This window comes from Varanus komodoensis, unplaced genomic scaffold (genome assembly GCF_004798865.1).
Source record: "Varanus komodoensis strain SLA01 unplaced genomic scaffold, ASM479886v1 scaffold1, whole genome shotgun sequence".
Classification (NCBI taxonomy): domain Eukaryota; kingdom Metazoa; phylum Chordata; class Lepidosauria; order Squamata; family Varanidae; genus Varanus; species Varanus komodoensis.
The window spans coordinates 91,466,774-91,489,821 of NW_025335268.1; the positions used below are offsets into that span (position 1 = coordinate 91,466,774).

General features: G+C 38.4%; 1 protein-coding gene across 9 annotated transcripts in view; it reads left to right on the top strand.

The window, feature by feature from the left end:
* ARMC8 (armadillo repeat containing 8) overlaps nucleotides 1-23,048 on the top strand; it is a 79,362-nt gene that overhangs the window by 38,065 nt on the left and 18,249 nt on the right. For 6 of the 9 annotated variants that reach the window (XM_044434899.1, XM_044434917.1, XM_044434962.1 and 3 more), the window contains 10 exons: nucleotides 4,646-4,738; nucleotides 8,552-8,611; nucleotides 11,680-11,760; nucleotides 13,715-13,790; nucleotides 13,881-13,971; nucleotides 15,845-15,905; nucleotides 17,188-17,388; nucleotides 19,060-19,155; nucleotides 20,583-20,665; nucleotides 21,805-21,886. In XM_044434899.1, coding sequence (XP_044290834.1) covers nucleotides 4,646-4,738; nucleotides 8,552-8,611; nucleotides 11,680-11,760; nucleotides 13,715-13,790; nucleotides 13,881-13,971; nucleotides 15,845-15,905; nucleotides 17,188-17,388; nucleotides 19,060-19,155; nucleotides 20,583-20,665; nucleotides 21,805-21,886 — 924 coding nt within the window. The other 3 variants (XM_044434907.1, XM_044434970.1, XM_044434926.1) reach the window with 3 other exon arrangements.

A 23,048-nucleotide genomic window follows, 5' to 3' on the forward strand; every position in this document is an offset into this window, starting at 1 on the left:
AGTCCACCTCCAGGTGCTTTTTATGGAATGGATTATCTAGATTCATTAGGGAGGTTAGGCTGGAGTTGGTGCTGAAACAACTCTGATCACCATATAGATGACTTCTATTGGGAGAGAGATGAGGAATGTGAGCCTGTTCTCCACCTCTTGGCAGTTTTCAATAACAATGACTATGGTATCTTGCTTTGTTGTGGTTTGAGACTGCAGACCACAGTGATAATGTTATTCTACTTGACCTTGTAAGGTCATTCAGTAAGTAATATTAGGGGACTACTGCTCAAACTGATGGCGTAGGAACTGTGCAGTCCTCTAAGATTTCTTCTTGTATTCTGTGTTTTTAAACAAATACGAATTTATTGGCTTGAGATGTTCTGAGGATTTGGAGCAAGATTTCATCAGTATGCTGATTATACCAGGCTCTTCTCTTAGTAATGTCAGATCTGGTGATGTTTTGGAAATGCTGAACTGTGGAGATGCTCTCTAGACTTGGTAATAGGATGGATGAGGACCAATACACAATCTGAGAAGCTGGTGCTCATTTGTCCTGGACAGGGTTGCTCTCCCCTTGAAGGAGCAGTTGTACAGCTTATAGATGCTCCTTGATGCATTATCATGACTAGGGTCCCAAAAAACATTGATTTTTAGCCAACTTTAGTCAACTTCAGCCAATTGCCAGCTGCACATTTTCCTACCATGGTGCTGTCTTTGGGATCAGTTTACACAGCATCCCAAGTGTGGGTCATACCATAGACTTCTATAGAGGCTTTATTTATTTGCTTATTTATTATTTTTCCATGCCACCTTTTAGTTGAAGCTTTCTGGGTTGTTCATACCAATTAAACCATAAAATATGCTATCAAAATTCAAAAGTTTTAAAACTACAGTGCAAAATGGAAGTGAAAGTCAAAGTAAAATCTAGCAGTAATGCAAACATTAAGGACACAATGCAGTGCCCCCCCCCCCCCACTGGAAAGGCATGTCACTCTCTGAATTCAGAGGCTTACATGCATCCAAAGCATGAAGTGAGGTGTGGTGGCAGCAGTTTTGACCTTCATGGCACTTTGCCCCATGTATTTCACTGAAATGGCCATCTTTGGCAGTCCGGATGAAGTGCTGGTTAAATGGACAAGGCCAGGGTGCTTACAGAAAACAGTGTAAGCCAGTTGCCCCAACCTCCACTGCTTCCTGCCCCCCAGCATGCCCCTTTCTCTTCACTGTGAGACCCTGTTGCATTCATGGAGGAGCAGTCAGTGTGGTTCCTTCTGTGTCAAGCTACTGGCTTTGAATTCCAGATTCACAGTTGCAAGATTTTGGAGCTGGACCCTGAATAATCCCATGAGCTCCCCCCGCCTCCCCCATTTAGGCACTTATAGAATTCTGCCCTAAAGATTTTAGAAGAATAGAAATTGAAAGGTGAAAATTCCTGAAAAAATAAGGTCTTTGCTTGGTTTTCAGAAGAGTATAATATAGATAATAGGTGAATTTCTCTGGAGAGTTTATTCCACAACTGGGATGCCACAGCAGAAAAGGCCTTCTATTTTGGCAAGGACTCCTGTGGAAGGATTGCTGAAGATGATCTTAAGGGTTTAGGCAGGTATATATTAGAAGAGACAATCTTTCAGGTAACCTGGTCCCAGGCTCACAGGCCCCATGAAGTTTTCAATGTTAATACCAGCACTTTGACCCAAGCTTGGATATGGCTAGCAACCAGTGCAGATGGTAAAGTCCTGGCCTAATATGATTACATTTGCTAGTCTTCCTTAGTAATCTCATAGCCCTAATTTGGACCAGCTGAAGTTTGCAGACCATTTTCAAAGACAACCCATGTATAACACATTGCAGTAACTGAGCTGAGAGGTTACCAGAGCATGAATAATTGTAGTTAGGCTATCTTTGTCTAGATAAGATCTTGGTATTTTGGCCTAAGCTGATGAAAGGTGCTGTTTGCCACCAAGTTCACTTCTGTCTCTAGTGACAGTGCTGGATCCATGAACCACACCATAACAATACTGTTCCTTTAGGAAGGAATGCAACCCCCTCCAGAACAGTTTGAGTATCATCCATCTGAACCACTCACTAACAGTACTTCTGTCTTGTCTGGTTTGAATCTCAATGTATTCACCCTGATCCAGTTTGTTACCTTGCTCAGACATTGATTCAGAACAGCCACTGCCTCAGCTGGTTTTGAAGAAAAAGAGAGATCTGAGTGTCATCTGCATATTGATAAAACACTTCCTGATAAACTCCTCCAGCAGTTTCATGGAGATGTGGGATGAAACTCAAGCAGCATGGGGGATAAAACTCAAGCTGTGTGCAACCCCATAGCATAGATGTCAAGGCCCAGAGCAGTAGTTCCCCAGCACTACCTTCCAGAATTGACTGTCCTAGTATGAATGGAACCCATTGCCATGCAGTCCCTCCAAATCCTAAACCAAACAGATTATCCAGAAGCCACTGAGAAGTCCAAGAGTATCAATCGGGTCACTCTCTTCTTGTCCTTGCCTAGCATGCAACAGGGCATTCAAGGCAAATTCTGTTCTAAACCAGACCTGAATTCTAATTGGAATTAATCTAATTAATCAGTTTCTTAAAGATTGCTTGGAGTTGACCAGTGGCTACCTATGCCAAGCAGTTTGCCTAGGAAGGTAGATGGCCTATAGGTTTTATCCTCATCTGAGTCTAGGTTAGGCTTTTTCAGAAGTGGCCTAATTACTTCCATCTTTGAAAAGGCTGACACTTCTTCTCTCAAGGAAGTGTTTACAACCTACTGTACTCAGCCTGATATCCCCTCCATTTTAGACATAAATGGGATTCATTTGGGGTAAAGAAGAGTTAATAAGTGCTCCAATAACTCAGTGAATTTCCAAAGCTCATGTGTTAAGAGTCAGCACCATGAATGTTACGTGCCTAGTAATTTATATGCTTAGAGAAGACTTATGTTGGCTTCCCATTTATGAATTTTATCAATTAATTTCATTGTCTCTGGAAATTATACTATATAGGTTTTTACAGAGTTATTCTTTGCTGTATGTTTTGGCTGTTTTGTTTTTAGGTTTAATTTTTAAATAGTTCTATTGTACTTTATTGTTGTATTTTTATCAATTGTTGTAACCTTTGGCTATGAGTACAGAAATTAAATTGATGGTAATACTAATTAATAATAGTAAGTCATAAAGGGCAAGAGTCAAGCAAACAGCTGATTAACAGGGCTTGGCCAAGAACCTTGTCCACATCCTCAGGTCTTAGCAACTGGAATTTACCCAATGAAACTGGTTACCCACTGGCAACTCTGTTAATGGAACCGTATTAATTGTGGTCTTCATTCCTTGATGGGTCTAAGCAACTTATCTTCAAAATGCTGTGCAAGCTTGTTGCAGTGCACTACCAAGGGTTTCAGCATTTGTCTTCTTGGCCCAAATTCAGCATTAATCTTCTTCCACCTGAATTATAGCTGTCTTCCTTCTTGCTTCAGTGCTTCCATCTGAGGTACATGAAGGCACCTCACTCTGTTCAGAGGGAGATGGCACTAGGGCACAATCATATCTACTGCCCGAGTCATTGCTACATCTCACAGAGTGACTTGGCTTCAACAGAAGCACCAGCCATACCAACAGAAAAATTCCCCAGAGCCCTCTAGAATCCATCAGAACCCACTAGCCTCACATGTGTACCATTTTAATAGGCCTGCCACTCTTACAGAAGGGAAAGGCTGCAAGAGTTTAAGTCTCAGTAACAAAATAATTGCTGTTAATTTCCCATTTTTCCTTCTGTCCAATCAAAAGTATCATACCAAATTTGTTTCTTTTCATTCTAGGGCTGATGACATGTTGAAGCTATGGTTGTCAAGGTAGCCATGAAGTCCTGAGCCACCCTAGATTTGGCAGCCTTATTATTCTAGTAGTCCTCAGCACCATATCTGAGACCATCACTGTTAGTTTAGACAGAGAGTCTGAAGGGTAATGGGGTGGGTATTACACCCAGCAGAAGTGCTAATCTATCTCAGGTAACTAACACTTGAATAGACAGACAGACAGCTGAAGAGGGAAATCAAATTTCGAGAAACCACAGGAACCAACCCCCTTTCCCTGACCCTCAAGTAAATGTTGGTGGTATATGACTACCCAGGAAGACACTGCTAGGAGAAATTAACCCCTCCCAGTTCTTTCACCCAGGTTTTAGTAATGCACATCAGCTCATCCCTTCCTCTCAACCACAATTAAATTATGGATGAGAGTGTTCATTTTGGACTGAATTGACAATTCCTTTCTTAATGGTCCCAAATGCAGAATTTTCCTTTATCACAGCAGACACCCCTTGAGTTACTTTGGCATGCACTCCCAATAGAGATAAAACTGGAGCCAACCCTACCATATTAGAATATTCCATTTTTTCTAAATATTTAACATTTTCAAAACATGCTTGCTTGATTTTGTTTGTTTTGCTAGTTACATAGTTTTTATGCCTGTAATTTTGTGGTTATTGTATTATATCCATAATGTTGCAAACCACATTAAGATCCTTTTTGTATAAAAGGACATTGTAGTCACATTTTAAAATAAATAGGAATGTAACAAATATACAACAACTGCTTTCTGGTGTTTAAATTTTTAGTTTTAATGTTCAGTTTTCTTCCCTGACTTTCTAGGATGCTACAGTTATCCCCCACCTCATGGCACTGCTCAGTAGGTCTCGGTATACTCAAGAATACATATGTCAGATCTTCTCACATTGCTGCAAAGTAAGAAAGGAGCATGCATATTCTCTTCAGGGGTTTGTAAAACCAATCCCCCCCCCCCAGGTTTTGGCTTTCAAAATGCCCTTTTTTATTAAGGTAATTTTTCTTCTGTGTGATAACATTGGGCCAGCCAGGTGGAGTCTCTTCTTCCATTTGCTTGGAAGGGATTATGGGTTTTTGCTCTTAAAGTAAAATAAAAGAAAAATAATTGTTATATGTATTATAAAAAGATAGTCAGGAACAAGATTTTCTCAAGATGGGAACCTGTTCAAGTTCTTCAGTGAGCTCTTAAATCAAAGCAACATGAATAAATTGTTATTGTTTACTTTGTAGAGCAACGAGCCCATCATTTTCAGCTTGTTCCAGTTTATCTGGACACAATTTTCAAAACTTTATGTAACACATGCTGTTAAGTGAATGACTGCATATATTGCAGTATAACCTCTTTCTTTTCTTTTTTTCCCTTTTTTGGTGAGCCTTTACTTTTTTAATAGTCTAAATTGATACAAAAACTGTTTTATACATGTTCCAATTTCCAGTCCCACAATCAAAAACCCAACAAAAAAAAAGTTTTAATCTGGAGAGTTGTTCCTACTCTACCAGATACCCAGCAGTTCATAATGTTATGTTATCTGTTTTCCATATTTAACTACAGGTATGTGACATGGATGTAGCATTATTCCCATTATTTCTCTTTTATTTTAAACCTGAGATTGACATGAGTCTCTTACTCTTGGAGTATGAAAATAAAGGGACTTTTAAAACTTCCAGTTCAGTGACTTTAGCACAGAGCTTGTAAGCATGTCAGTTTATAAACTCTTAGGACAGTGCATAAGGATTTTGTATTTCTTTTCCGTAGTAGATGATGTCCTTGAGTTCAGCCTACCATTTCCTATTGGTCTCCTTGGGGAATACAGCATTTTATTATTATGTGACTTTCAAAAAATCCCATACATAGCATTGAGAAGCTCAAAGTTAATAATACATTGTGTTTGAGACAGAAAAACAATGTACTAACAAGTCAAAAATTACAGCACCATTCTTTTAAATTTATGTTCATAGCCAGACTAACCTGAAAGAAATAGCCATAGCTCTGAAAAAAGGCAGGCAGAGGGGTGGGGTTTAAGCATGTGATTTCACAGCTTTTGTCTGAAATGGTACCACTGAGGAAGATGCATTACTACCACATGCTATTTCTGCAAGTCTGTATCATGCACTTTTATGTGGATATAACGTGCTATTGCTCAAGGTCTTGTTCTGTTGCGGTTTAAACTGATGCAAATGCTACAATGCAGAAATAAACTGAAACTACTGCTGTCTATGTAGAAGAAGCTGTAAGTGATAGTTTTGTCAAACAATGTGTATCATTTTAGAGATGTCCCTTGCTGAGTTGCTACTATCAAATGAACAAGGTTCAGGCTTTACGTATATTGTCTGATTGCTCAGTGGAGAACACTTATTCAAATGTTTGGCTGTACAATATAACCTATGTGTGCATGTTGTTCAGTTATTAGGAAAATGCTTGTTTTTTCCAAACCATTACAATATTAGAGAATTTAATAGGAAATGTAGATTATCTGGAACCCTGTGTGAATGATTAAACTTAGCAGCCTAAATCATGTATTTAATGTGTAGATTACTGTAGCACAAACCAGACTTAGTGGTGAACTGATGATGATGATGATGATGATAAAACTGGACTGAGAAAGCTTGTCTATTTCAGTAATTTACATTTCACCAGGGCCAGAGGGAACTCTCTACCCTGAAAAGTTTCAAAAGTAGTTTGAGTTAGAAACCTGGTACAGATGACATGACAACCCACCTCATTTTATATCATTGGTAGGTTATCATGTTGTGTGAAGCAGGATCATTTCACCATAGTTGGCTTTTTAAAATTCAAGCCTCCCTATAGTTGGTCATAGGCTGTTGTGTTTGTCACTGATAGTGGGTTGTCATATCATCTAAATGAGGCTGACCTGACCCTCTGTGGGAGAGCTCCAACAGCCAGTGGAACACTTGGTGAGAGGAACAAAAATCCCTTGCTACTCTTTACAAGCAACTGCTAGGTGAGCACCACTGAGACAGCTTACAAAGTGCCCAGGTCACAATTCAGAGCTGCTGTTAGTTGCTTGCCCCTGCCCACAGGAACATGCAGCAACCATCCTGGTTGAAGAATAGGCTTTTCAAACTAAAGATTGGCTGGGATCCCATCCTCTTTGATCAAGAACCATGGGTCCCCTTGGCATGGAGCAGCAAACATCCTTCCTGGTCACTGAAGAGGTATAATCTCAAACTGCTGGCAAGGATGGGTAGGAGGTAACTGTTCATTTCACACTGCTTTTCAGGGCAGCAACATGGAACAGATCATGCTACTCAGCTGCCCGAGAGGTCTATTCTTGGACAGGAGGTAGGGATGTCTGATGTGCTCAGTGGCACTAGCTCAAGTCCATGGCAGGATTGGGCATCCCTGCTCCTCTGTTCTGCCCAAGAGATCTACTCTTGGGCAATGGTCAGGAGTGGGTGATCCTCTTGGCAGTGTTGCTTCATCCTTAAGATGGTACCACTGAACAGATCAATCATACCCTGTTTCAGCTTCCACATTCTCCCCATTGCACTTCAGAATGGAGTCCTGTTTATGCAATGGGAATTTTTGGACAGCTGCAGCAAGCTGGAATTGGCTTGCAATCATGGCTGTCAGGGTGAAGAAATTCATCCCTCTGGAACACTGCCTGTAGTACTCAAAATGAGCTTGATTGTCTGTCATGCTTATCATGGGTACTTAACAAAGCAACCAACCTATTATGGCTTATTTCTAGGGTGGGTTTTGTGTTGTACTTATGTAGCTGGAATGTCAGGTAGCTACTAATGTGCTTTAATGATCTTTAGCATTTATTTATGGTGTCTGAACTATTTCATATACATTGATTTTGATGATCCTTACCATCAAGGTTATTATAAGTAAATAGGTCAGTATTATTTCCATAAAATTACAAATGGAAAACTGAGGCTGAAAGACCAACCTACCAAATGCTAGCTAGAACCTTTGTTTTAATTAGAACACTGAACTCTGTCAACCAGAATGATGTGCAAAATGGTGGCTCACAGCGGAACCCGAGGCAAAATATTTGCTCATGGGTTATGGTGATTTATGCACTGTGTCCTTCATTACCAAATACAATCTACAGCTGAGTTGTTATAGAATTCTAACACTGGCATCAGAGTTAGATAAAGGTCCCATTAAAGGCAAGCAATACCATATTTGCTGGTGAGGAACACTGAATCTTTGTTTCTCACCAGGAACAATAATCACAAATCTAATGACAGAGATTTTCTTTTACTTTCAGTTTTGCTATTTAAAAGTACTATTTATGATTTAGCCAATCTACTCTAGATTATCCTTAGATTTACCAGTGGATTCTAAGTTATCTTTTACCAGTTCCCACCTAAATAATTCATAGTAGAAATTAATTAGAACCTTTAGTAGTTCCCAGATCGCTATTCACCTTGCAATTATTGTTTGTCACTATTTTAAAAATTTATATATTGCTTTTCTGCAGGACTGTGTTTCCATCTTGTATATTAAATCATAGTTGCTAAATCCAGAATGGACCCCAGTGCAGTCCAAAATACTGCATATAGACCTAACAAACCAGGGTTCAAATTTTAGTTCATAAATCATTACATGATATTTGAGAAACTTGTGTGGGAGGGGAGGGTGTAAATCCACAGTGCCCATATAAGTTGCAAGAATAAAAGAGTAGGCAGACAAAATTATACTTGACTTTAATTCTATATCTTTCAATATCTGTTCTTCAGCTCCGACACTGGCATAGCTGCGGCTTTAAATCCTCGCCTCAGCCACTTCTATGTGCCAATGTAAGTTTTTTCTACAAAATGGTATAATAATTGCATTTTTATTAGAAACGTTGTCAGTGGTAGTAGCTGAAGTCTTTCTTAAAAGCCCAAATTCTTCTCAGATGTTGTTAAGTTGGTTATTTCAGCACATTTTCACTTGAGGCAGGATATATGTATACATGTTATTGGCATTTTTGCCAGTGTATTGGTTCTGCTTTAATCCTTTCAGATGTCTTGCAGATCGAAATCAGAGCAGCAGAACTCTTCTCTTGAGAAGATTAAGCCAGAACCAATACTGTTGAGTGGTGAATGGAGTGTGGCTACTTTCCTACTTTATAGCATTTATTCTAACATTCATAACACCAGAAGAATACAAAAGGTATGAAGTCCAAATTGCCAGTCCCAAACTAAGACTCTTTGGCCATCAAGTCTCAAAAGTATCATGTACTTAATCTGATTTTAGCTTAGAAAAAGCAAATCAGAATCATCAGGCTGCTTCAGATTATATCACAAAGGAAGAGCATTGGATGGTTTGGGCAATGGAGCCTGAAGTGTTCATTATACAGAAAAGGGAGAGGGGCATGATCCTCCAGTGATTAACTGGCTGAGGAAAGCTCTCTCATAACTTCATGTAACAATGGTTGGGTAGACCTTGAGCCTGCAGCTAAACATGGCCACCAAGTCTTCTCAATTTATTGACAGAAATCTCTTCTTGCTGTGGTTGGCATTATTTAGAAACTGTGACATGCTAGAACCTGTGCCCAGGTGTCAACTTGATATTGTCATATTACAACCATAGCATCATTTATAGAAAGAGAATTAACTAGTGTCTTAATTCTGATGGGATACATATTTTGTCTTTAAGGTTTTTTGAAATCTAGCTTTTTTATGACATATCTAGACTAGTTTAAGCTTGGTATATCTTTTATGGTTCAATTATATTATGTAAAATATAGCTATAGATCTTTTTATGAATTAATATTTAATACAGTTAGTGAGTGCTATGCAAGTATTACAAAAGGTTTTTCAGATGTTTTATATCAAAGAGTATAATGGGCAGGGAGAATGTCCAGAAGCAATTCTACAAATTTCAGATAAAGGGTACAGACAGTTAAGGAATAGGGATAAATGTGAATCAAATATAAAGGAAAGCTGATTATTATTATTATTATTAATAATATTAATATTAATATTTGTTACCTGCCATTCAGGGCAGGAGCCTTCCCAAACCAATCTGGTAATTAAAAACAGACAATTAAAAAAAGCAGTGTTGGACACATTCAAAACTATATATCAACAAACAGACAAACTAGCCAAACTAGATTTTTGCTTTATGGTCATCATCATAACAAAACAAATAAAACAAATAAGGCACACATGAAATATCTAGTAGCCCATGTTTCTCAGAGACCATTTCCTGCTTTTTTCTTGTAGCTTTTAAGTTACTTTTGTTTCAAAGTGGCTGTTTTTAAATCTTGTAATTATGAGCAGTGTTAAGGTATTTATGTTAATGGAAAAGCTGGATATAAATATTAAGATCAATAAATATGTGCCACCAAGTGCCTTTCCTTCCTATTCAGCAGTGATAGTGCTTGGTCTTTGCTGCTGCATCAACTTAAAAACTTTCTTCCTCCACATCCCCACAAAATTCCTACAGTGTTATGTTATGGTATCTTGTGGACCTTGCTTTCCTGCAAAATACTTTCTTACCAGCAAGCATCTTTGTCCCTTGCTGAGATGAACATATCTTCTGCCTATGTTTCCTCCTGGAATGGCATCTACCACCAGCCTATGTACATCTGTTTCTGCTTTTCCCATCTAGCCACAGTTCTGTGTAGCTGTGCTGTACAACGTGCTTAGTAATGTAATATTGCAGAAGAGCCTCCCATTAGTGGTCATGTTTTTATTTTTGAGTAATACTGCTAAAGGTTTCACTGGACAGCTTTCATCTGTAAGAATTGGTTAGCTGTAATGACTGGCAGCTGCAACTTTAAACAGGAAAACTGAAACTATCAGCACCACTTTGATGCTGCAGTTGTGGTTGTTAACATTTTAGAACCAACTGTAAGACAATAGCCAAGAATTGGTTATAGAAGACTATTGTCATATAATTTTGGATAATTGGTTGCCTGTTTGAGATGTGCATTTTGCAAATCACTTGGGACTTCCTTATTTTATGTTGTATTAAAATACAAATAAGAAAGAGCCCTATGGAGTTCTTTCTGTTATTCTTTCACATGAGATTAAGTCAGCTAGAGATAATGGGCCACTAGATATTGGTGTCTGCTTTTTGATATTCTACAGCCATACTTTCAACTTATTTGATCAATAAAGGGAATACTAAGGGTCTCATTTCTTTGCACTCTGACATCACAGAAGATGGTCATTCAGTGCATAATACCCACTGATTTTTGGTGTATTTTTAAAATTAAAATGTCACTTTCAAAGTTGCTGCTTGTCTTTCAAAATTAATATAAATGGAGTTCAGCTGGGCATCTTTCATTGGTACTGATTATTTTTCTTTTACCTGTTGGTGGTAAACTGTTAAGAAGAAAATGTTTTGTTATGGTCAGACTAAACATTGCACTAAATGTGTAGCTTGCATTTCTCATTTTCTTTCTTAAAATAGCTACTGGAAAGGTTAAAAATCCCCTCCCTGCATCTGCAGTCCTAAAGAAAATTCTTCCCAAAGCTTTTACTTATCTTCCATTCTGAGGTAAATTTCTGATTGGAGGGGAATGGTTTTCATCAGGACTGAGACACCTTGCCTTTTTTATCTTGATCAGCACCCTGACTATATTTTTAAAGGAAGAAGCTAGAACACAGCAACTACACATTTCATGTAAGATGTAGTTTGAGCATTTTTTGTTGTAAGGCACAAGATACCTTTCAGAATTGCTACCAAAAGCCAGTCAAATTGATGAGGTACAATGAAAAACCAGTTCCAGTCTTAACTCCAGATGAATAAAATCAAACCTTGAAAATTAGTAAGCTTTCAATTAAGTAATACAAAATGCAGCAAAGAATTATCTCTCTTCAACCTTTACGGTATGTTTAAATTGCTGTGGCCTGTTCTTTTCTTTTAATAGGGTCCAGACCATCAGACAGTCCTGTTTAACCATGGAGCAGTGCAGAATATTGCTCATCTGTTAACTTCTTCATCCTATAAAGTAAGGCATTAATAGAATCTCTGATCGATAATGTAAGCTACTGTTTTAAAATCTTGATGCAGCATTATTGGTGAAATGAAAGTGTAAGTATAATAGCTCCTGTTCTGATAGGAAAAGGATTCCATATTTTTTTTCCTGTAAATTTGGGTGTAGATATGTAGAGAGACTTTAAATAGTGTTTCCTACACCAGAAGTGGGCACAGAATAGTCTCCAGATGATTTAGTCTTAAGCTCCTAGCATTCCTGACCACTGGCCATGTTGACAGGGGCTTCTGAGTGAAGTGCAAAATATTAGGAGAAATGCCTTCTGCCCACTCATATATCACAGAATGGCGATGGGGAGAGCAGCACATTTTCCATCCCTGCCATAGAGGAATATTTCTATGATCAGTGGGAGAGGCATATCAGAGGTGAGGGAGAAAGAACATGAAAAGGAGCAGCACCTCCATTGATGGCTTTAGCCATGCATCTTGTGATGTAACAATGATTATCAGTCAGCACTTGTCTATAATGTGACTATGTATTTAGTATCTCACACTTCAAAACAGAAGCAACTTAATTACATGGCAGAATGAGGGCACAATTAAAGGGAAAGTTGAAATAATTAAATATTCCAAGCCAAGGATGCACAAAGTTAAATATGGCAATAATTCTACTATAATATGAAGTGATAAAAAGAATTTGAACTTCTGCAAATTTAATAACTTTGTGAAACCCACAGCTATGATTAATTTAAATCTAATATTTGTACATAATATGTAAGCAGATAAGGGAAAGGAATTGAAAGCAAATATTCATTGCAGTGTTGGAAGACTGCAGAGAATGAACCCAAATTCTGGACAAATTTGCATATCACACTAAGCTACCCTAAAATTAAGCCACCATGTGTTACTTGCTAGTTCACTAAAAAGAGGACAATCTGCAGTTTGCTATAGCTTGCTCCCCTCTCTTTCAGTCCTACTGGTTTCCTGAACATATCCCAGATGCCTTTGTAACAAGTTCTTATTTTCTCAGTCCCTAACTTACTACCCTTTTTGCAGTTGTTCCAATGACCTTGTCAACTCCCAAGGAAATTCTTCTAACATCAGATTGCTGAATTGAATTAATTTTTATGAACATGGTAATGTGTTTGTATTGCATTTTTTTCTCTTTGAGATCATCTCAAGGCCACTCCTCTGCTTCTTTTAGCCAAGTGTACAGAGTTTTTCCTCTTATCAATGTCCTTGTCAGTTTCATCTTCCCCATTGACACTGCCCAAAAGAACACCTCCCTTGTATTTTTTGAAGATGTAATTCACCATGGCAGTATTTAAAATTAACTCTTTTACTTATCTGCTATGCTGTTGCTTTTCCTTTGGCCTTTAGTTGCTGATTGTTATGCTTGAATGTTGCTAGTTGCCTTGAATACTACTTCAATAAATGGACAGTCAATCTAAATTTAAATAAGTATTGTGGTATATTATTCATTCAATTTATATACAACTTAAAATATCTAAAAACAATCTTAGAACAGCTGTTAGGAAAGTAGCTGAGTGGACAAATCAATTAGACAGTAAATTCTTAATTATAAGAAGATATTTCAATTATGCAGTCAGCTCAGAAGTCTGATTTTGTATATTGTCCTAAATATTAAAGCAGGCTGTATGTAAATAAGTTTCTGGTTGTAGGCACATTATTACTGCTGCTCATATTACTATCTCTCTTTTATCAAGCAGAGAAGTAGGTGAGAACTTTTCCTGTCCAAATCTAACAACTTTCAGAGGACTGAAAATGTCGCATTGGAGCTCTGCCTCAGACTTGAGAACCATGCCTCCAGTCATTTAGTTTTACTGGTTTATTTAAGGACTTCCTGTGTGTATTCACATGACTTTCTTATGGAACAGTTAATAAAACCTAATCCAGATTATAGCTTTCATTGAACTTAATGACAATATAAATGCTGTGTATTTGTACAGGTTCGAATGCAAGCTCTGAAATGCTTCTCAGTTCTAGCCTTTGAAAACCCCCAGGTATCAATGACTCTAGTAAATGGTAAGCTGAAAGTTTCAGTCTTTAATGAGAACTTTCACAAAGCAATTGCCAATTAGTTATTTCCTGAAATGTATTTTCTCTTTCTTTCAGTGTTAGTTGATGGAGATTTGTTACCACAGATTTTTGTGAAGATGTTACAAAGAGACAAGCCTATTGAAATGCAGCTCACATCAGCCAAATGGTAAACTTTTCCAGGATCTAGAAACAATAAATGCTAGATATATTTACTTATTCATTTTTATATTACATTAACTTCTGAGTAATTATGACAACACTATACCAAACCATACAGCAAATTCTCAAAATACAAAAAATGGGGGGGGTACTTTGAGTCAACCTAAATAATTATTGCTACCTTAATACATGTCTCTACAATTATATTTATAGCCTCTACATTTTGAAAACTTTAAAATGCTTGCTTTAGTAGACTACTAAGAGAACAGTCCTACGGTCCTTGAAAGAGTGTCTTAGGGTGAATAGGAAATGGGGGATTCCATGTAGATAGATCTATCACCTGAGGAGATTGGTGAATTCTCACTCATAATTCCCCATTCCTCCTAGCTCCCTTTCAGAGGTCAGTGTCATGACCTTGGAAGAGGACAAGGGGACAGGAGGCATAAAAGGTCATAAAAATAGATTTTTATTTATGAATTCTAAATATACTCTTTGATGTGTAAGGAGGTTTGTTGGGTTAGATGTTTCTTTTATACTGTTATATTTTAATGTGTTTTGAGTATATTTGTTTTATTATTGTTTAAATCAGATTTTATCTCTGATTGAAAGCCAAATTGAATACCATTTTCATGACCTAGCAAGATGAGCTCAAAAACCTGTCTAATGCAGGTTTTTTAGAGGGCTAGGAGGCAAAAACTGCCTTTACTGTTTATCCTGTCCTTCCAACAAAATCCCAGTAGGGTATAGAATTCTGAGAGGGTGACAATCCTGCAGGTGTTTATCCTAGGACAAGTTAACTATATAGTTGTGTTAACTTGCTTATGCAAACTGTGATATTACTACAGGTAGAGGTCCTGATTTGGAATATATGTTTTATATGCAGAAGGTCCCTGCATCCCCATTTAAAACAATGTCTCTGGCATCTACATCTAAAACAGTCAAGGAGCTGGTAATGGGGAAAGCCTCTCTTTGCTGAATCTCTGGGGAACTGCTGAGAGCCAGTGTATTAAGTGGTTAAGAACATGGGCCTGGGGCTCAAAAGATGTGGGTTCTAGTTCCCAATCAGCTATGGAACTGACTGGGTGACTTTGCACCAATCATAGACTCTCAGCCCAACCTACCTCATGGGGTTGTTATTATGAGGATAAGATTGAGAGGGGAATTATATAAGGTAACTTGAGTTCGTTGTAAGGAAAAACAGGATGGAAATATAATAAAATAAACAAATTCATTTTTTTTCTTTTCAAGGAACTCAAGGCAGCTTACATAATTCTCTTCTTCCTGCTCTCAATTTTATCCCCACAACAACAACCCTGTGAGGTAGGTTGGGCTGAGAGTCAGTGCCTTGTGTAAAGTCACCCAGTCAGCTCCATGGCTGATTCCCTCATAGAACCCACATCTCCTGAGTTCCATTCACACACTTTTAACCACTCTATCACATAAATAAGCTGTTGGTAGTCATTATAGACCATAATGTTTTAAATGGAAAATTGTTTCTCCTATTATAATAAAGCAGCTTTTCATGTTTTATTTGGATACAACTGTACTCCCAGCCAACATGTATATGATCCAATTTGCTTCTTCATTGGGAAAATCTAATGTCATGAGAATTTTTTTCCCCAGTATCACAAATTTTTAGCTTTCAGGTGCTTAACTGTTTTTCATTTAACTTTTAAAGGCATACCATTTATTGTTTTATGGTTAATCCAGATCAGCATATAACAGATCCTAAAATACACTTTAGATTTAACTTACCCATATTGTCGAAAGTATTTAATTGTCCTTGGGATCCTAGTAGATACTTTAATCTTCCATTCTTTTGTCATTATCTGGATAAATTAAACTTAGCAGTAAATAAGCATTTGATGGTTTCATTATAGCCTTACTTATATGTGCAGAGCTGGAGCAATCAGCACGGATGATACCTGCATTGTGTTAAAGGTAAGTTGGTCAAAACTACAACAGCATTTGTAGCAGTTAACCAAATGCAAACTGTCATGAACCAAGTCACTGGCCTGATTTGCATGCTGGTTTATAACATAACCCACAAGCTTCTGCTTTGTAAGTTCTGTGGGGTGGCACATGTACCTGGAATTATGGGTTGTTTAGGGGCAGAACAACTTAGAAGTTATCCCATGGTTTGTTGTTGGGTCAATTAATGGCTTGTTTAGCCCCTAAACAACCCAGTGGTCCTGGTTCAAATATTGCACAGCCTATGAAGAACATGGGTTGTGTAACCAAAGAAGAAGAAGCGGTCCCTGTCATATGTGAACAGCCTCACTGAAACCATGGTTTCTGCTAGGGATTTAGAAAGTAGCTAATCAGACTGTTCCTACTTGCCATGATTGTTGCTGATTTCAGCTGTATGTTCATCCTTTCCCACTGAATTTCTCTTGGCTTGTCTTTGTTAAAAGAAGAGAGTGTAGTAATTATGTCATATGAGGAGTCATTTGGAATGGATTTCGTATTTGTATTTCACATTCCGTATTGAGTATGTTGCCTCAGGAGTATGATGGTCAGAAATGATCATCATGAAATTAGCAGGTATAATGAGGAGAAAAAACCTTCAAAATAGCTCTACTCCAGTTTTGAGGTCAAGAACATCTTTTACATCTCAGAAAGTTATCATTTAGCTTTTTGTAACAGCTAGCTGCTTTTGACTGCCTCTTAAGTATGGGTTCCTTTCAGTAAACCAATACTATTCTGTTCATGTAATTTTAAAACAATACATCTTATCTAATGCCTCACTTTGTGAAGAGTTGCCTGGGGCTTTTTGTAGAAGGGATTGCTCCTTATTCCTATTAGTTTGGTACCATTTGGTTTTTCAAATGGGAAGTGGGTGGTTTTATATTCCAGAATGCTATATGTTGTGACCATTACTATATAGGTATTATGGGCCAAAATGTTTCTGGTTGTGCTTAATTCTCTTCTGTCATAACACTCAATTGGCCTATATTTAAATTGTGGAATTGTGAGAACAATTTCAAATAAATCTTGACAAATTTGACAGGCTGGGATTCTTAGTTGCATATCATTTCTTAATGTTTATAGCAGTGGTTGCATAAAATTATGCTTCTGAACAGGCACTTACATAGATCTTTGGGAAAATAATTGATTAGGAAATGTTTAGAAAAAAGACTTTAAATGATAACTGTAACAAACTCACTAAAAGATGTATGAATAAATTACTTGAAAAACTAATTATAATGCTTCTGCCCACTAGACATTACCATGTTTGGCACGGATGTGTAGTAAAGAGAGACTGCTAGAAGAGAGAGTGGATGGAGCAGAAACTCTTGCCTATTTGATTGAAGCAGATATCGAGCTGCAAAGAATTGCCAGTATTACTGACCACCTTATTGCAATGCTTGCAGACTACTTCAAATATCCCAGTTCAGTGAGTGCCATCACTGATATAAAAAGGGTAGGTTATGTCAGCAAATTCAAAGTTTACAAAAGCACATGGGAAAAGTTATTAAATTATATCTGAGTGATAAGATGACACAGGTTAATATATTTTATCGCATACCTGTAGAATTCCAGATCTATATACCAACCAAACTAGAGTTTTGATGAAATCCTTCACAGAGACTGGGATAAGAATAAACTCTGGCCGTGCACATTTATTCCTCCCTTAGTGTGAATGAGTTAACAGTCCAGGAAGTCTTCAATTATCTGTGGTTTCCCATTTGGGAAATGTCTTTGGATTAAGCTAAGATATGAAGTCATAGATATGTGCTGGTTTAATATCCTGGCTTAAGCAAAGCAACCATAATTTTCTGATGCTGACAAAATGGGAAACTAATTGAAGAGGTCTTGGTTTGTTCAATCCTACTGTAAAAGGAAGAGTGAAAGGGCTCTGTGCATCTCCACAGGACTTAATCATATGTTAACTTATTAAGCTGAGATATGATTGTTCAAAGCAACTTAATGTGACTTCCTGAGCACAATACTTAATGTATTCTTAATATCACACTAAGTTGATTATTGAAAACATTCTGGCTTGGTCTTAAATGATATGAAAATTAAGAAAATGAAATTTTAGTTAAAGCTTTAAATGTCCTACATATCCAGCTGATATTCTGCCCAATTTGTAGTAGGAAAAAAGGAGTTTCATCCTTGGCACTCCAGATAGAAGTGTCCAGCTTTGCTTCCATCTTGAGGCGTACTCAAAAAATAAAAAGGACAGAACTGTGTTAGGTGCTGCTAACCTTGATCAATAAGCACAACTCTAGTATTAAGACTTTTCCTTCAGCACCCTGTACCTACAAGAATGTGTTCAGCATTTTAGGTTACACTGACTAGTGAGGAAATGGCATTTTACCAGGCCAAACAGCTAACAGCAAAGTACAATGTTCTGTGTGATTAACTGCTAATTGAATGTATGGTGGTGTTGGACTACTTGGTTTTCTGTACTGTTGCCAACTTTCTTTTAATCTTCCTCTGCTTAATGTCCTTTACTTTAGATTGCTGAGGTTGTAACATCAGCAATCAGTGCTAGCTTTAAGAGGGTAGGCAACTTGAATGGCCCTGAGAGACATACGTGGCAATAGATAGGCAGCCAGTGGCCCATGTGGACTCTCTTGCTCGCTCGCTCGCTCGCTCGCTCGCTCTCTCTCTGTCACACACACACACACACAGTAACATATTGGGGGGCAGTTGGGAGCCAAGATGTCTGCAGTAGGTCTGAAAGGTGGTCCCTAGCGGCTCCATCTGGCCTGTACTCTGTGTTGCCCACCTCTGGTTTATAAGATCTTGCCTAGTAATACTACACAGAAAAAAAAAGTGGAATACTACTGGAGGCATGAAAGATATCAATTTGTACAAACTATTAATGGTATTTGCCTAGTACAAACACTGTAAAATTTAGTTGGTTCAAATGTAATTCTAATAGCTGTTTGAGAGGTGGTTGTATAATGTCCATAAAAAGCATATTGCTTAAAAACAGCTGTGTCACTTATTTTGTGTCCCTTTCAGTCTCCCATGTTACTCAGAGCTCAGAGTAGGTACTCTTCTGCAAACAAGTAAGAGAGTTTTCAATTTAAGAATGATTTAAATAATTTAAACTAATTTATTTTTTTCTTTTTAAAAATAGCTTGATCATGACTTAAAACATGCTCATGAACTACGCCAAGCAGCATTCAAGCTGTATGCTGCACTTGGAGCAAATGATGAAGATATACGAAAGAAGGTGAGCCTAAGAACACGGTGTTGTTTCTAACCTGCCAGTAGCTCAGTCGGGAAGCATTTTTTTTCTGGAATATGCAGAATGATAAAACATCCATTCCTGACCTGCTGAATAATAAAAATCCTCCTTCAAACTCGATTTTGTGTCCTTGTCAAGAGTCTTTGGTCACTGAAATACAGTCTGTGATGCTTCTTCTTATGTTTAATTTTTTGAGTTCTATATATTACTGAACTTTCCCTTTTTTGTTAGTTGGACCCTAAATGTGTTGACTTTCAGAAACCTCCACAAGAGATCTTTTAAATTAGTTTTTGCTAGTGAATAGAAATAGATCTTTGGTATTCTAGGTTTCTGTACCCTTTAGGAGGCAGATGTTCATGCCCCAGCCAGCATAACTGGGAGTAGTTTCTCTGACTAAATATGCATGGGACTTTGCCTTAAGGGAACTTTCCCAAATTGTATTAAGGGTTTCTTTACTCAGACACTAAAAGCATGTGAAACATGTTTTCCACTTTGTGCAATAACCTATAAGTAACTTGAGTATGGTGTTGTGCACTAGATTGGGAAGTAACTGTTTTTCTGCTGTTGCTACTCTTACACAAGTTGTATGAAGGGGGAATCATAGAGCATCCAATTAATGTATAGAAAAGAATCCCTAAAAATTGAAAATATGGCCTGGCCACTGGGGTGTATGTTTTGTTGGTCACTAGTTCTAATCAAATGTTACATGTAGGAGAATGTGACTCTTGCACAACCTTTCATGCATGCATGCACAAAATAATGGCAATGTGAGGTATTTCTAATTTCTAATTTTGACCCACCAATTGAACCACATGCAGTACTATGGGTGAACAAATTGGACTAAAGCAAAAAACTTTTAACTCTGTACATTAAATTCAAATGCAAATTGAGCAACCTGAAAAAAATGTGAACAGTAAAATAAATTCCAATTGTGAACATAAAAGTCAATGACCTCTTTGTTCCTGCTTCTTATTCACAATTTTGTTAAAAGATGGAACTTTCTTGTTGATTGTGAGGTCTGTCTGTGGATTCAGGCAATTCCTTAATGTTGTCTTGATTGACAAAAGAGAACTGAATCCAAATGCAAACAATGTAATAATAAATAATCTTGGACAAAAAACATTGCAATCCGCCAATTTTGGTAAATTGTAATTCAGCCTTCCTCTTTCTCTCACCCCTGGGCATATAGGCACCCCAGGTTGGGAACCCCTGATGTAATGTCTTATCAGGAATATGATTTTTTTCTGAAAGCTTCTGTCTTATTAAAGTGACATTTTCTCTAGTTAGCATATTTAGATACTGCATGAAGAATATAGAATATTGATGCAAACACGTTATATGTCATGGCTGTAACTTCTAGTACTATTCAACTCTTCTAGGGACTTCCTTAATTTCATAATTTCTTCCTTCAGATAATTGAAACTGAAAATATGATGGATCGGATTGTGAATGGTTTGTCTGAATCTAGTATCAAGGTGCGCTTAGCTGCAGTCAGGTATGAATTTATCTATTGTGAGAAGCATTGTGACCATTTGTTAGGGTCTGGGGCTGGAACAGGGCAATAGAACTTGAAATGAGACAGTGTTGAAATGTAAGGTTTAATGGCAAGTCCAATAGCAAAGTCCAAGTTGTAGTAACCAAAGAGGCCTTGGTCTGGAACCAGTCGTACATATCAGGGCAAAAAAAGGATGTGGTCAGGAAGACACCAAGGGTCAAGAACCTGGAGGACAAACAGAGGTGCCGGTACCTTGGGCGAGATACACAGCAAGGCAAGGTGCATGTATTTCAACCACAGCTAGCAGATAAACCTGCATTGCTGAGGCAACACAACAAGACAGGATACACAGCAAGGCAAGATATAGGTCAGGCAGAATGCAAGTACAACAGCAAAGAGAATAACTTGTGATGCTGAGGGAACATTGAAGTGAAGAGACAGACAGCAAGATGCAGGATACACTCAGGAATCAGGAGCAGGCACAGAGGAGGATCTGGGTTGTTGAGGTCAGTTCTGGAGAGAAGAGCTTGCTCTTACACAGTTCTTCTCCCAGGACTCCCAGTTGGCACTTTTCAGTAGATGAGAACTTCAGCAGGGCCTGCAACTGATCCTTTGAATATGGTGGTGGTTGCTGTGGTCCTGGACACCAGAGCAGCCTAGATCCTGACACTAGTATGCTTAGTTTAACTGTGTTGCACTTAATTACCTAGAGTAAACAATGAGGTTAAAAGCCCTGAAGACTGTAAATCTTCTTCAGCAATATTTATTATTTGAAGAGAAGTGAAATAAATTTTGGTTCATTTTCAAATCATACTCAATTACAGCCAGTGCAGTGTAGTGGTTAAGAGCATGGGTCTGGGATTCAGGCAATTTGGGTTCTACTCCCCACTCAGCCAGCTGGTTGACTTTGGGCCGGTCACAGACTCTCAAACCAACCTACCTCACAGGGTTCATGTTGGGATAAGAATTTAAGAGCAGGAGAAGGAGAATTATGTAAGCCTCTTTGACTTAATTAGGTAAAACATGGCATATCAATCTAATAAATGAGTTTTGCATTAGATTTTTCTGTAAACCACATGAAAAAGCTACTTCTAAGCAATAGAAGTGTCTTGTGGTTCATATTTTATTATTCTTTGCAGATGTTTGCACAGCTTGTCACGATCCGTGCAGCAGCTTCGAACAAGTTTCCAAGACCATGCTGTATGGAAGCCCTTAATGAAGGTAATTTTTTGCCCATCAAAATGTTAGATATTCTGTTCTAAAAGTTATGTTTCTGTATGACTCATACACATGGATGTGTATGAGTTACAGGTGTGAGCCGCCCCGAGGCTTCGGCGAATGGGGCGGCACAGAAGTCTCCTAAATAAATAAATAATAAATAAATACCTATGTTCAAATTAGATGGCAAAACCACCACAGGGTTTTGTAGGGATGGATTTAATTTACTTTTTGTCTTTGTTGACTGTTCTAATATATTACATATTAGATTGACTGCTTCTCCCTTCTGCTGGTTTAACCACAGAGTTTTCTTGGAAATAATGAACTGTTTTCAGCCTTCATGTTGAACATTCCAGTAATCATATTACATTACTATTTAGGATGCAGTCATCTGGCTTAGTTGCCTGATCAAATATCCTGTGCTCTGCCTTGCTCTTGCTGGCAGTTCGGAGGAGCAAATAAGTCTTTTTTCATCCATCTACTTTCATCATGGGTCCTCAAATTACAGCCTGTGGGATGGATCCGGCCCATCCTGCCCTTTCATCCGGCCTGTGGTGCCTTCAGTGCACGGGAGGCAGTGGCTTGCTCACTCGGAGATGGTTTTGGACTCGCTGGGAGATCTCCCAGCAAGTTCAAAACCATCTCTGAGCAAGCAAGCTGCCGCTGCCGCCTGCCTCCCCTGCGCCCGCTGCTGCCTTGCAGTGCAGGTTGGAGGCGGTGATGTCCTCACTCTGAGATGGTTTTGGACTTACTCGGAGATCTCCCAGCGAGTTCAAAACCATCTTCGAGCGGGCGAGCGCGCATGCGTGGAAGAGGCAGGTGGCGGCTTGCTCCACTGCACGCCCAATGCCACCTCGCATCCCTCCCCCTCGCCGGCCTGCCCATGTAGCCCCTGCCTTTCAACTGACCCCCTATTGAAAAAGTTTGAGGACCCCTGACTTTCATTGTATCTTGTGCTGCTATGCATCTGAGTTAATCTAGATGTCACGTGCTGCTGGAAGTGGTGACTGGGAGTCTGTTGGCCCCATCTCTCTCCCCCCCTCCACTCCCTCCCTCACGTCTCCTTTCTTTTCATAAGATTGGAACTAAGACATCAGAAGCCACTGTGAACCTTTTAATGACTACTGAGAAGGGTGGGGGTGAGTGGGGTGGAGGGCATACCCAC